This window comes from Panulirus ornatus, chromosome 20, assembly GCF_036320965.1.
Source record: "Panulirus ornatus isolate Po-2019 chromosome 20, ASM3632096v1, whole genome shotgun sequence".
Classification (NCBI taxonomy): domain Eukaryota; kingdom Metazoa; phylum Arthropoda; class Malacostraca; order Decapoda; family Palinuridae; genus Panulirus; species Panulirus ornatus.
In genome coordinates, this window is record NC_092243.1 from 60,280,295 (window position 1) to 60,294,530 (window position 14,236).

At 39.6% G+C, this 14,236-nt stretch overlaps 1 protein-coding gene across 1 annotated transcript; it reads left to right on the forward strand.

Annotated features, from left to right (window-relative positions):
• The first annotated feature begins 2,034 nt into the window (after positions 1-2,034).
• Positions 2,035-13,757, forward strand: LOC139755820 (uncharacterized). Its single transcript, XM_071674426.1, has 4 exons — positions 2,035-2,172; positions 4,160-4,678; positions 6,317-6,442; positions 11,949-13,757. The coding sequence occupies exons 1-4, from the start codon at positions 2,146-2,148 to the stop codon at positions 12,048-12,050; spliced, it is 774 nt and encodes a 257-aa protein (XP_071530527.1). The 5' UTR covers positions 2,035-2,145; the 3' UTR covers positions 12,051-13,757.
• Positions 13,758-14,236: the final 479 nt, after the last annotated feature.

Below are 14,236 nucleotides of genomic sequence, written 5' to 3' on the forward strand. Positions count from 1 at the left end.
CGGGAATGGCGGAAAGCGTCCATTGCTTCCACAATCTGTTGCATCGACGTTTGTCAAGTCAAGCATTTCTCCAACGGCAAAGGGAAGCAGCCTAACACCAGCGGTATTCCTCATAGTCGTGTGCTGGGTGGGGCCTTTGCTATGTATCATGTTCATTGATGTTATACCTGGTTCTATCAATGGTTAATTGAAAATAGTTCCTGATGATAGAAAGCTCTGCCACTCAGTCCAGTTGGATCTCACCAAGCTCTATACAATGACAATAATAGATTGTGTGATTAGTAAAAATTCTGGCAGCTCGAATTTGATGTTGATAAAGTTCTCCACTTGGGATATAGCAGCCCTCAACACTCACATAAACCAGTTGCAGGTGTGGTGACAGAAGTGTGGAAGTGGAAAAGGATCTGGGTTTCCTGGTGAATGATTAGTTGAAGTTTCGTAAGTTGCAGCATAAGTAAGGGACTTTTTTTTCACCTTGATGGTAAACATGCAATATTATACCTATACCTGAATACTGAAATTCCGTTCATTCGCCTGGATTTGATTCATATAAATGGGCAATTTTTAAGTAAGTTCAGAAACGTGCAACAAGAATCGTGGAAGGTTTGAGATATTTAAATCGTCAGGAATGACTTCAGTCAGAAGAATGTCTGGGGACGAGATGGAAGTATTCAAGGTTATGCATGGGATGGTTTAAGATAACAGGGAGGCCTTTTTGGAGCCAGAAAAAGTACTTACGAGAGGTCATAATTATGATTTTAAAACAACAGCAATCTTGGTTAGATGGGAGAATGTACTTCTTGGATATAAGGGTAATAAATGACTAGAAGCTACTCCCAGTGGATGTTGTAAACGTTTCCAGCTTGAACATATTCAAGAAAAAATAAAAGACGCCTTCTGGAAAGACATAAGATTTTATTTTCCAACGTAACAAGTAAATTTTCATAAAGTGTCCACCTTCATTCTCAGGCCATATACGCTCATTGTTCATATGGCCCTTGTTATAACGTTGTTAGTAAGAACATTAAAAAGTTATGTTCCATGGGATAAAATTGATAGAAAGGAAAAATGATGAATGGAAGAATTGAAAAGATTGTAAGAGGAAATACTGTTAAGAAGAATGTGAAATACAGTGTTAACCTTCAGTGAATTATTTATGTGTGGAAGACAGCGTCTCCCTTCCCCCTGTGCTTATCCAATTATACCCACCTTTTCCAATCTCAAATCATTATGTGATACTTGAAACTGATCACATCACTCTTGTTTCCCGAGCCTAAGAAGAAAGCGTGTAACCCAAAGAAAAATATGAGCCAACATCTCGTACCCACTAGTGTGAGTGTACGACAAATATGCTCCATAATAGTACCAACTATTTATTGGAAATTAAACATCTCTAGCTTTTTTCCTTCATGTATATCATAACTTATATTGAAGGGCGAACGGCCTTTCATTCATTACTAATATAGCTTTTTTTCAGCCATTTGATTTCGTAAATGAATTCTTACTTTCTTATTACGTCTCATTTCCGTAAATTTAGTCGGGATGGTGTGCAAAGTAAGAGGGTCAGGGAGATTGGTGTGGTAAAGAGAGAAGAGGTAGGAAGAGCTTTGCGGAAGATGAAATCCGGCAAGGCACAGGTTTGGATGGTATTGCAGTAGAATTTGATAAGAAAGTGGATGACTGTGTTGTTGATTGGTTGGTAAGGATATTCACTGGATGTATGGCTCATGGTGAAGTGCCTGAGGAATGGCAGAATGCATACATAGTGCCATTGTCCTCAGGCAAAGGGGATAAAAGTGAATGTTCAAACTACAGAGGCATAAGTCTGTTGAGTATTCCTGGGAAATTATATGGAAGGGTATTAATTGAGCAGCATCGTATTAAGTACTTTGAACTGTCAAACCTAACTTTCACAACCTGGGTAAAAATGGTGCCATATTTATTACTTCTCTCTCGGTAAAGATGTACATGTAATCCAAATTATGTATTCATAAATAATATATATAATTCGATGTTTCCAACTTACTTATTGGTATATTTTCAGATATTGACGTTATTTTCACCAACATTGAAATTCAACAGGTCGTTGGTGCATGGTGAGAAATTGTTGTGCAGCACAGCTTTGTTCTTCTCAAATTTTGCCTTATGGAGAGTAAATCAGGAAATATGCTTGTAAGTTTTCGATTTCTGAAAGCATCCATAATCTGCTTATCGGTAGTAAAAGTTTGTGTGTACACGTCTACAGATATTGTTGAGAAAGGGGTCTTCTTGTACAAGATTGGTTGGTTAGTGTTAGAAATGTCCATATTTGTAAGGGAGGGGTTATGTCCTTGGCTGACTGAAGTCTCAGAAATCTGAAGTCAGTGTACCGTCAGCACTATTTAAAATCAGCACTATTTAAACTTATTATTTATGTGTGCATTTTTAAACCTGGTATTTTACGGTATGTATCTAACCCCACATTTTCCCTGTCCTTCAGAACCCAGTCGCCAGTGATTTGTGTTATACCGAAAGATTGATCTTAAGTGTAAAGAGTAAATTCCCCAGCTCATAAAATCACCTGTTACATTGGTGACAAAGATTTCAGAGGAGTAAACACAGGTCATAAAGAAATGCAAGTGAATGGATGAGTGATTGCAGCTTTTCTCTGTTTCTAGCGCTACCTCAGTTTTGGGAAACGGCAATCAAGCATTGAAAAAAATATATATAAACTAGCTTGTCAGATAGCCATATTATCAATCGGTTCCTAGGGGAGGATAAATAGTTGGGTCAACTCTGGCCCAGCTGCCTTAACCAGGCAGGATTCGTCCCTTGTGTGGCCCGTGCTTGTCATGGTCAGCATTTCTAAGCACTACACCATGGTGGTCCATAATATGAAAAGCTTGTGATATGTTATCTGTATATTGAAAGCTATTCTTATACTTGCCAGCAGATAATTTGTCTCCTCCGTCTGTTTTCCTAAAGTGTGATTATTATTTGTGTATTACAGGGAAAGAGTTTTACTCTAGTATTGCCTCATTTCTTAATCTTGTTTATATATGTGCCATGTATTTACTCTTGTGAACAATCACACCAGCCTAAGCTAGGTACCCATATATCAACTAGTCCCAGGAGGAGGATGAACACCTGGGTTATGTGTAGGCCATCTGCCATGCCCGGGTTTTGAACCCATGTCCACCCAGGGCTTAGCTGTGTTAACTTATGGTCATTTTACACTAACCACTGCATCACGATGGCCCATGTGTGTGTGAGTGTGTGTGTGTGTGTGTGTTTTTAATAACCAATTTGTCCTTTATGGGGATGTTGTTTTAAGCTTTGTTCCTTTGACCCAAATTGCTCCTGTGGGATAATTTTTTTGGATGATGTAGTTCTTTTAAATGATGTAGGTGAATTGATTAAGGAGTCTTTTACCAAATAACTCCTTAGGTTGCCTTTATACTCATGATTTGTTATAGGTATAATGTCTGTGCATGTGAAGCATGCATGTTCTTTTGTGGAGACAGATCATATGTTGTGAGTGTGGGGGAGGCTCAGCAGTGGGTGGACGTTGCATTTTAGTAAAGCACATTGTCTCCTCTTGCACATTGTATGGTGGGTGTTAGAGTTTGTTGTCCCATCTTGCACCTTATATGTGGACGGTAGATTATGTTGTCCCCTTGCACATTTGGTGGTGGATGGGTGAGCATGCTGCCCCTTCTTGCACATTGTATGGCATCCCACCTTCACATTGTGTGTTGGAAGGTGTAGTATATTGTCATATCCTGCACATTGTGTGTTGGACGGTGGATTACTGCATCCCCTATTGCACATTGTATGATGGATGGTGGTGTGTTGTCTCCTCTTGCACATTGTTCAGTGGACAGTGGAACATGTTTCCCTTCTTGCACATTGTGTGGTGGATGATGGAGTATGTTGTTACCTCCTACATATTTTTAATGTTTCCCATGCTTGTTAGATTTGAATTAGTTAATGGTATCAAGAAAATCACATGTTTGATAGAAGCAGAGTTAGATTAAAAGTTGTTCTATAGATCTAAAATGAATGTTTCTAGAGTGTAAAGGTTTCTGTTTAATGAAAAAAGTTGACGTAAAAAATATAATGCCACAGATTGCATTGGTCACGATTGATCATCTAGAAGAAATTTGTCATATTTCCCAAGGAGGAGTGCATCAGCAAGCTATGTAAGGAGGCACAGAAGGTGGACAAGGAGTTGGCGGTGGTGGAAGCAATAGCAGTCCAGCAGGCAAAGGTGTTGCAGAAGGCCCGGGAGCAGCGGGACCACTTGCTTGAGGAACTGAACTCTTTAGAAAGCCGTAAGCACTCAGTCCGCCACCAGCTGAAAAAGTGTGAGGAGCAAAGAATGGTTTCCCAGTGTAGGATCAAGGAGGCCTGCAAGCGTGTGAAGGAGTTGGGCTATGAGGAAGATTTGGTGAAAGAGGACACAGCACGAATAGAGGCAGTGGCAAAGGTGGCACTGCAGCGGATAAAATCATGGGAGCTGATCCAGCAGCAGCAGCAGGGAACTGCTCCTGAGGAGGTGTCCTTGATGCATTCCCGCCAGGTAGTTGGCTCGCTCAGGGACAGTTGTATCTCCCTAAGCCATGTGCCCAGCACACTCCACGGCCTCCGATCCCAGGTCTCCACTCTCAGGCAGCAGTGTGTGGAGCTTGAGCAGCAGGTACTGTACAACCATGCCTCAAACCATTTTTTGGGGTGTATAATGTAAAGGTATAGTGAGTGTTTATATATATATTTGTCTACTGTACCCTCTCTTACCATGAATGACTAGTTCACCCTAAGTTTAGAGACACTTTATCTACTCAAAATGTGATACTGTAACCTCTCTTGTTATTTTGGATTCCTGTACCATTTTTCCATGAATTACAGGGCACTCTACCCTCCTGCTGTACAGTTCACATTCACATGTATATACATAAATGCCCACACACGCACATATACATACCTATACATTTCAATGTATGCATACATATACACAGACATATACATATATACATATATACTTGCTGCCTTCATCCGTTCCTGTCGCCACCCCGCCACACATGAAATAGCATCCTCCCCCACACCGCACCCAGGCGAGGTAGCACAAGGAAAAGACAAAAAAGGCCACATGTATTCACACTCAGTCTCTAGCTGTCATGTGTAATGCACTGAAACCACAGCTCTCTTTCCGTATCCAGGCCCCACAAAGCTTTCCATGGTTTACCGCAGACGCTTCACATGCCCTGGTTCAATCCATTGACAGCACGTTGATCCCGGTATACTGCATCATTCCAGTTCACTCTATTCCTTGCATGCCTTTCATCCTCCTGTATATTCAGGCCCTGATCGCTCAAAATCCTTTTCACTTCATCATTCCACCTCCAGTTTGGTCGTCTGCTTCTCGTTCCCTCTACCTATGACTCATATATCCTCTTTGTCAATCTTTCCTCACTTATTTTCTCCATGTGACCAAACCAGCACAAGCTAATCACCATTTTCATCCACATCACTGAATATCTTATACCCCCTAATTATGCCTTCAACTGCCACATTGCCCAATATTACATTCATATCACCCATCACTAACACCCAGTCTCTTGCATCAAAATTGCTGATGCAGTCAGCTCCTCCCAAAGCACTTACCCCTCTCTTTCTCTCATTACTCCCATGGGAAGTTGCATAAGCATAAGCACTAATGATTACCCACCTCTCTTTACCCACTTTCACTTTTCTGCAACTCCTTTAACAGAACTGTTACCTCACTCTAATCTGACTTTACCCCAAAGACATTCCCAAACCATTCTTTCTCCTTACCCTTGAGTTTCATTTCGCAAAGAGCTAGAACATCCAGGTTACTCTCTGAAACATGCTTCCCATCTCATTTTTTCTCATCTTGGTTACATTCATACACATTCAGACATCCCAACTTGAGGATGAGCACTCCTCACTTGGCTCCTGTTCTGACTTTCAGAAACTTGATTATAACAGAAAAGGGTGTCCACCCACCCCTCCTCCCACTCCTTTTATTGATATTCGGCAAAAGCTGTATTTTACGTCTTAAGTGTACATGTTTAATTTTTGCTGTATGTGGTTCTGCTGTTGTTGGGTGATGTAACTGCTGTTGCTGTATTGCCAATCTTCACATGTCATTTATACCCCTGACGTCTTCCAAAGTGTCCTGGCAGCTGACAACCAATTTTATTTTTGGTTAGAGATAATGAAATGCTCCATTTTCACTTACGATATTTCAGTCAAAATATCATTGCTGGATTCTAAATGTGCATTTTTCTGTCCTGTCTCTCATGTGTGTAATGAGATGACTGACAAGAACAAGATGCTGAGAAGCCTGGAGGAGGAAGTGAACCGGGCCCACCAGGATGTACGTGTTTACAAGCGGCGCAAAGAGGACCACGAGGCACGCCTCAAGATTGACATTGAACAGGTACTGCTGTTGCCATCTTTATCATATTTACAGTTGTCTCAGCCATCTTGTTTCCGATACTTTTTCAGTTTTATTTGTTGAGAGGTATGCAAAGAACAGAGTGAATTGGAATGATGTGGTATACCGGTATTTGACGTGCTGTCAGTGGACTGAACTAGGGCATGTGAAGTGTCTGGGGTAAACCATAAAGCATGGAAATGTCTGTGGGGCCTCGATGTGGATAGGGAGCTATGGTTTTGGTGCATTACACATGACAGCTAGAGACCGAGTGTGAACGAATGTGGCCTTTTTGTCAGTTTTACTGGAGCTACCTCACAGAAGCGGGGGATAGCAATGCTATTTTCTGTGTGGCGGGGTAGTGACAGTAATGGATGAAGGCAAGCAAGCATGAATATGTACATGTGTATATATGTATATGTATGTATATGTTGATATGTATATGTATGTATATGTGCTTGTATGGGCATGTACGTATATATATGTGTATATGAGTGGATAGGCCATTCTTCGTTTTTCATACTTAGTCTCTAGCTGTCATGTGTAATGCAATGAAACCACAGCTCCCTATCCACATCCAGCCCCACACACTTTTCCATGGTTTATCCCAGACGCTTCATATGCCCTGGTTAAGTCCACTGACAGCACGTCGATCCCGGTATACCACATCGTTCCAGTTCACTCTATTCCTTGCATGCCCCTCACCCTCCTATATGTTCAGGCCCTGATTACTCAAAATCTTTTTCACTCCATCCTTCCACCTCCAATTTGGTTTCCTGCTTCTCCTTGTTCCCTCCACCTCTGACACATATATCCTCTTTGTCAATCTAACGTTACTCATTCTCTCCATGTGTCCAAACCACTTCAACACACCCTCTTCTGTTCTTTCAACCACACTCTTTTTATTTCCATACATCTCTCTTACCCTTTCATTACTTACTCGATCAAACCATCTCACACCACATTTTGTCCTCGGTCATTTCATTTCCGACACATCAACCCTCATCTGTACAACCCTATCTATAGCCTGTGCCTTGCAACCATATAACATTGTTAGAACTACTATTCCTTCGAATACACAAATTTTTGCTCTCTCAGATGACATTCTTTCCTTCCACACATTCTTCATCGTTCCCAAGATCTTTGCCCCTTCCCCCCACCCTGTGACTCACTTCTGCTTTCATGGTTCCATTTGCTGCCACGTTCACTCCCAATCTAAAATGCTTGACTTCCAGTTTTTCTCCATTCAAACTTACATCCCAATTAACTTGTCCCTTAACCCTACTGAAACTAATAACCTTTGCTCTTATTCACATTTACTCTCAGCTTTCTCCTTTCACACACTGTTCCAAGCTCAGTCACTAACTTCTGCAGTTTCTCACTCCAATCAGCCACTAGAGCTTTATCATCGTCGAACAACAACTGACTCACTTCCCAGGCCCTCTCATCCCCAACAGACTGCATACTCACCCTTCTCTCCAAAACTTTAGCATTTACCTCCCTAACCACCCCATCCATAAACAAATTAAGCAACCATGGGGACATTACACACCCCTGCCACAGACCGACATTCACTGGGAACCAATTACTCTGCCTCTCTTCCTACTCATACACATGCCTTACATCCTTGGTAAAAACTTTTCATTGCTTCTAGCAACCTACCTCCCACACCATATACCCGTAAGACCTTCCACAAAGCATCTCTATTAACCCTATCATATTCCTTCTCCAGATCCATAAATGCTACATACAAAGCCATTTGTTTTTTAAGTATTTTTCATACACATTCTTTAATGCAAACACCTGATCCACACATCCTCTACCACTTTTGAAACCGCACTGCTCTTCCCCAGTCTGATGCTCTGTACATACCTTCACCCTCTCAGTCAATACCCTCCAGTATGATTTCCCAGGAATACTCAGCAAACTTATGCCTCTGTAGGTTGAACACACCTTTATCCCCTTTGCCTTTGTACAAGGGCACTATGCATGCATTCCGCCAAACCTTAAGCATTTCACCATGGTCCATACATACTCTGAATATCTTTACCAACCAATCAACAACAAAGTCACCCCCTATTTTTTTGATAAATTCCACTGCAATAACATCCAAACCCTCTGCTTTGCCAGATTTCATCTTCTGCAAAGGTTTCACTACCTTTTCTCTCTTAACCAAACCTTTCTCCCTGACCCTCTCACTCCGCACACCACCTGTATATCTACCACTCTATCATCAAACACCTTCAATAAACCTTCAAAATACTCACTCCATCTCCTTCTCACTTCATCACTGTCCGTTATTACTTCCTCACTTGCTCATTTCATCGATGTTCCCATTTGTTCTCTTGTCTTATGCATGTTAATAACCTCCTTACAAAACATCTTTTTATTCTCCCTAAAATTTGGTGATACTTTCTCACCTCAACTCTCATTTTTCCTCTTTTTTAACCCTTGCACCTTTCTCTTGACCTCCTGCCTTTTTCTTTTATACATCTCCTAGACATTTGCACTCCTTCTTTGCAAGTATCATCCATTATCTCTCTTTTCTCTCTGACTAACCACTTTACTTCTTCACCCCACCACTCACTACCCTTTCTAATCTGCCCATCTCCCACCTTTCTCATGCGTTGCATCTTTTGCACAAGCCATTACTGCTTCCCTAAATACATCCCATTCCTCACCCACTCCCTCACATCATTTGCTTTCATCTTTTGCTATTCTATATTCAATTTTCTGGTACTACCTCACACAAGTCTCCTTTCCAAGCTCACTTACTCTCACCACTGTCTTCTCCCCAACATTCTTCTTTTTTGAAAAGCTTTACAAATCTTCACATTTGCCTCCACAAGAAAGTGGTCATACATCCCTCCAGCTACCCCTTTCAGAACAATACCATCCAAAAGTGTCTCTTTTACACACCTATCAATTAACACGTAATCCAATAATGCCCTTTGACCATCTCTCCTACTCGCATACTTATGTATATCTCTCTTTTTAAACCAGGTGTTCCCATTCACCAGTCTTTTTCATCACACAGATCCACACGCTCTTCACCATTTCCATTTACAGCACTGAATACCCCATGTGCATCAATTATGCCCTCAACTGCCACATTACTCACCTTCACATTTAAATCACCCATTAGTAAAACCCGGTCTCGTGCATCAAAGCTTCTGACACACTTACTGAGCTGCTCCCAAAACACTTGCCTTTTATGATTTTTCTTCTCATGACCAGCTGTATAAGCACCAATAATCACCCATCTCTCTTAATGATATATTGAATTCTTACACTTTTCCCCATCCATATTACCTTACATTTACTGGATAGTGTGTATCAAACAAACTTTTTAAGTCTATTTGGGTCCCCTTGAAAGTTCATATAATCATGGTTGATTTTCTCTTCCCTCATGATCTGTGTATCATCTGCAAACAAGTTCAGTTAGGAGTCTATACCTTTGGGCAAGTCATTGACAAATTAGGAAGAAAAATGCTCCCAGAACAGAACCTTGTAGCGCTTCACTGTTAACTTCAACCCATTTCAAGAAGGCTTTTCTAACCTATATCTATTTTTCCCTTCATCACATATAATCTGGTATCATTGAAGGAGTTACCTCTTTATTCCTACCAGATGATCTAGCTTCTTTAGTAAGACTCATATATAGTATATTATCAAATGCTATCTCTCACTCCAGATACAAACAATTTACCCAGCCTTCTCATTTGTTTAAAACTGAGCTCACTCTATCATAGAAATCTAAAGTTGAATGGGTTCAGTACATGACCTTATTCCCCAAAACTGTGCTGTCTCTGAGGTAATTTCTCCTCTGGAGGAAAGCATCTGACCACACTCATCTGGGAGACTGGATTATAGTCCAATGCCCCTCTCAGTCTCTTTTCCCATAGATAGGTATGATGTTAGTCTTTTTCCACTCCTTAAGCTTTTGCCTTCCTCCAGCAACATCTTGAACAGTTTTTTGAGGTTTTTCATTTGTATTTGGACACATCAACACATATGGTGAAAAATCATCAGGACTATGAGCCTTGTGTAGGTCAAGACCATTTTTAGTGTTCTGTAAATGTCCTTTTTAGACATCTTAAAACCTCTTCCACAAGAAATTTCATCTTATTGGTGTTGGAGCTGTATTTTCTTCCACTATGAAAATAGTTTTGATCTTTTCATGCATTTCCTCTTTTATCCTTACCTCATCTTCTAAACTCTTCCTTCTGAATCCCTTAGACTGATGAGTTGCTGTTCTTCTAACAACTTACTTCTGATGAATTTATTGAAAAGTTTTGAATTTTCTCCTGCTTTTTCCATAATATCCTTCTCAAATTTTCTTTATTCCTCCTTGCTAAAGTCATATCTTGCTGTCTCATACCTACAAACAGCTGGTTGGAGTTCTGACTACATCTTTGTCACAGTATGTCTTGAAGCTCCTGTGCTTTTGATTTCTTGTGTTGAACCATTCCAACCTCATTCTTAACTTTCCCTTAGTATTTGAGGCTGGAGGTACCCAAGTCCATACTACATCATTATAGATTTCCCAGAGCTCTTCAGCACAGTGCCTTGGTTTCTGGCAGCTACTGAAGTCCATTATCCAATTTATATTACAATAGTAATTATTAAGTTTTGTGTAGTATTCATAATCTTTTCTCCTCTTTAAATTTTGTTTCATCTTTGTTCTTTTAACGTCGTCATTGACCACATCATCAAACATAAGCATTACATGATCACTGTTTTTGATTGATGTTATATGTGTGAAGATAAGGTTTAGTAATGATGAAGCATCAGTCCCTCTGATCTAGTCTGTTCATTGACATCCTGTTGTGTGAAATTTTCGTATTTGCATTAGTAAGAACTTTTAAACTCCATAACTGTCTTTCACCATGAGAATCCAGCTTCCCTCAGTCTATCTTCGTGTGATTGAAATATCCCATCAGTACCTCACCATCTCTGCATACTTGTTCCGGACCTTCAAGCTTCTGTGGAGGCTGATATGATATTATCACCATTGTGCACTTCTTTTCTGCAGTTACTCTTCCCATTATGTATTGTCTGAATGGGCCATCTTCAGCTGTTTCCTGAAGCTTGAGGTTTTCTATTTTTTAGGAGGGCCAAACATTCTTCTTTTTATCCATTATCATATACTATTTTGGGTAGAGCTGATGATATATTATCTCTGTAGTAAGCTTTATTGCCACAACCCCAGCAATTTTAAGTGCATTTTCCCTGACGAGATCCTGAATTCCAGCTCTTTACCCATTCCTACCAATCCATGAATATGTGTTTAGGATTGTATGAGTGTGAGTACAGTCCTGTATGTGATTATTTTTTGCCTCTAATGGGGAGAGAGTTTCAAACTCATGTTATCTTGTCTCGTGACCTTGTATGTGCGTACCATGTCTTCACTCCTTCATATGTGTACTTCCACAAAACAATGTTTAGCTTTACTATCTTTAGGTATATGATTTAATGAACCAGCATAAAAACAACAGAATTGGTTCAGGTATCAGGCCGTAATGCTTGCCTGGCTATGGAGCTGAGCCAGTTGGAATCAGGAGTGACCAAGCTTAGGGACATGCTGGAGGCTTACAGCAAGCCTCACTAAACCTGAAGCTACTGCTTGCTCACCTCACCTACCAAATTACCTCTCTCCTGGAGACAGTCTTGTTCAAAGTCATACGCTGAATACTTGGATTTCTAAAGTAGTTTATAATGCCTCCATGTTACCCCTTGAGAATGAAGGTAATGGCCTTTGAGAAAAATGCTATGATCCAAGCTTTTGTCTTGAACCACAATGGTTAGGTCCAAGGCCAGGTCATTATACCCAAGGTTTGTACTTTTGTAATCAAGTATCTTACTGCCATGCTTAAAAGGTTTAACTAATACTGTCTTGAATATTCCCATAACTGCTAAACTAGTGCTCTCCTTTAATCACTTATTGTCATCTGAAATGTATCATTATGTTGGGTTCAAGAAGCTTTTTTTATTTCAAAATGTTTGTCAATTTTTTTTCATAGACCTAATATTGAATAAGAAGCAATTTTATTTTCATGGTGTATAAGAAGTTGGTTTTGATTCAGAATTATTGAAGAAAAGTTTTATTTTAGTTTCATTTTGTGTAATGTATGAATGCCACTCTAGTGTTGTGAGATGTCGTGCATTTAAATCTTGAAACTTATTCCTAAATTTGATTTTGTCATTATCTGTCCTTTTGTAAATGGTTCAAGGAAGGCTAACATCCACTACATTTACTTTTGATTCTCTCTTGTTCTGTGTTTGTTGCAAAAGATTGAAGTTATCTCTATAATTCAGCAGATCTTCCATGGGCAGAATTAGTTCTGTTGAGGATATGCTTTTCCAGTTTGTGAATACCTGTCATGTGTTGTTTATGAATTATAAACTATTAAGAAATTCTGACTTTTTCACCAAATTTTTATTGCAAGGCAATCACACCTTTCTTGCTGATTTCTCTCATTTTTGTTTGCCTCCTCCTCTGTCTTCTTTTTTGCCTCCTTCATCCTTTCTGTACATCCCATCTGCTTCTTTTTATGCAATCCCTTTCCTCCCTCCTACATGTCTGCCTCATCTTTTAATGTCTCCCTTTCTTCTTTTTTTGCTCCCTCTTCTTCTTCTTCCATTCTTTTCTCTGTCTCCTCCTCCTCTGTTTTGTCCATTGCTATCATCTTTATCTTGGGTACACTTTTCTCCTGCTTCCTCTTCTCGTAGATTTATGGGATCACTTTGGTGATAATAGAATCCCTTATGACAGGGACAGCTTCCTTTTGAATAGAATAAGAAAATCTTATCAATGAAGGGCTTTGGATGAAAATGTTAGGCATTCGAGGTAGGAGAATACTGACATGGTGACCAAGAGATATGTTAAATCTATATTACCCAGATTATAGAGGACACATAATTTTGAGTTTGGTTACCTAGTCTAGGTAGGGAGGATATCCCAACCCCATGTAATTTGGCTGGAGATAAGGCTAAAGAGGGTGTGGTCGCTGATGGACATACTAGCAGTGATGTAAACAAGTTTGGCGTAGACAGTTGATGTCCTGGGTTTCAGAAATTGCAGTCAGTTATGTTAAGTGTATGCTAATGAATATATGACCTCAGAAAGATAATTTTGAACCGAATAAATGAATGACTTCAAAAAGAAGAGTAACATTTTCAGAAACATGTAAATGTGGAGGACAAAGATTTACTGTCTGAATAAACAATACCTGGATATAAATTGTTCAATTACAGACCATGTGGAGTTGGGTATTGATAATTTTTGCTCTACATAAACAAATGTAACTGACATAAATAAAAATGTGCCACATTTTGGTGTCATATATTGAGCTTCAATAATGAAAATGGCATAATTATGTGGTAAAATAAAATCAATTTTGAACAACAAGGAAGTTATAATCAGAAGTGAATTTAACAATCATTCTGTAGACTGAAGTACATTAACTGAAATAGTTTAATTAACTTGATTGAAAACTCTACCAAACCAGCTTACTGATCGATTAGCTAGTGGAAATAACATTTTTAAGTTGTTTGTAAGCAACCATTGTCAGCAATATAACATCTTTTATTGAATCAGTAGTGTTTCTGCATGGCAGGAGAAATTCTAGAAAACAGTGACCACCTCGCCATTAGTTATACTAAATGGGGAAATAGTTTCAAAATGGAGTTGTTGAAAGTGGGAACAAGTTACTCTTACGTTTAGTATTATAAATATCATCCAAAACAGATTGGATATATATGTCTGAGTTCCTGTTTACGGACATTTCAACGGCG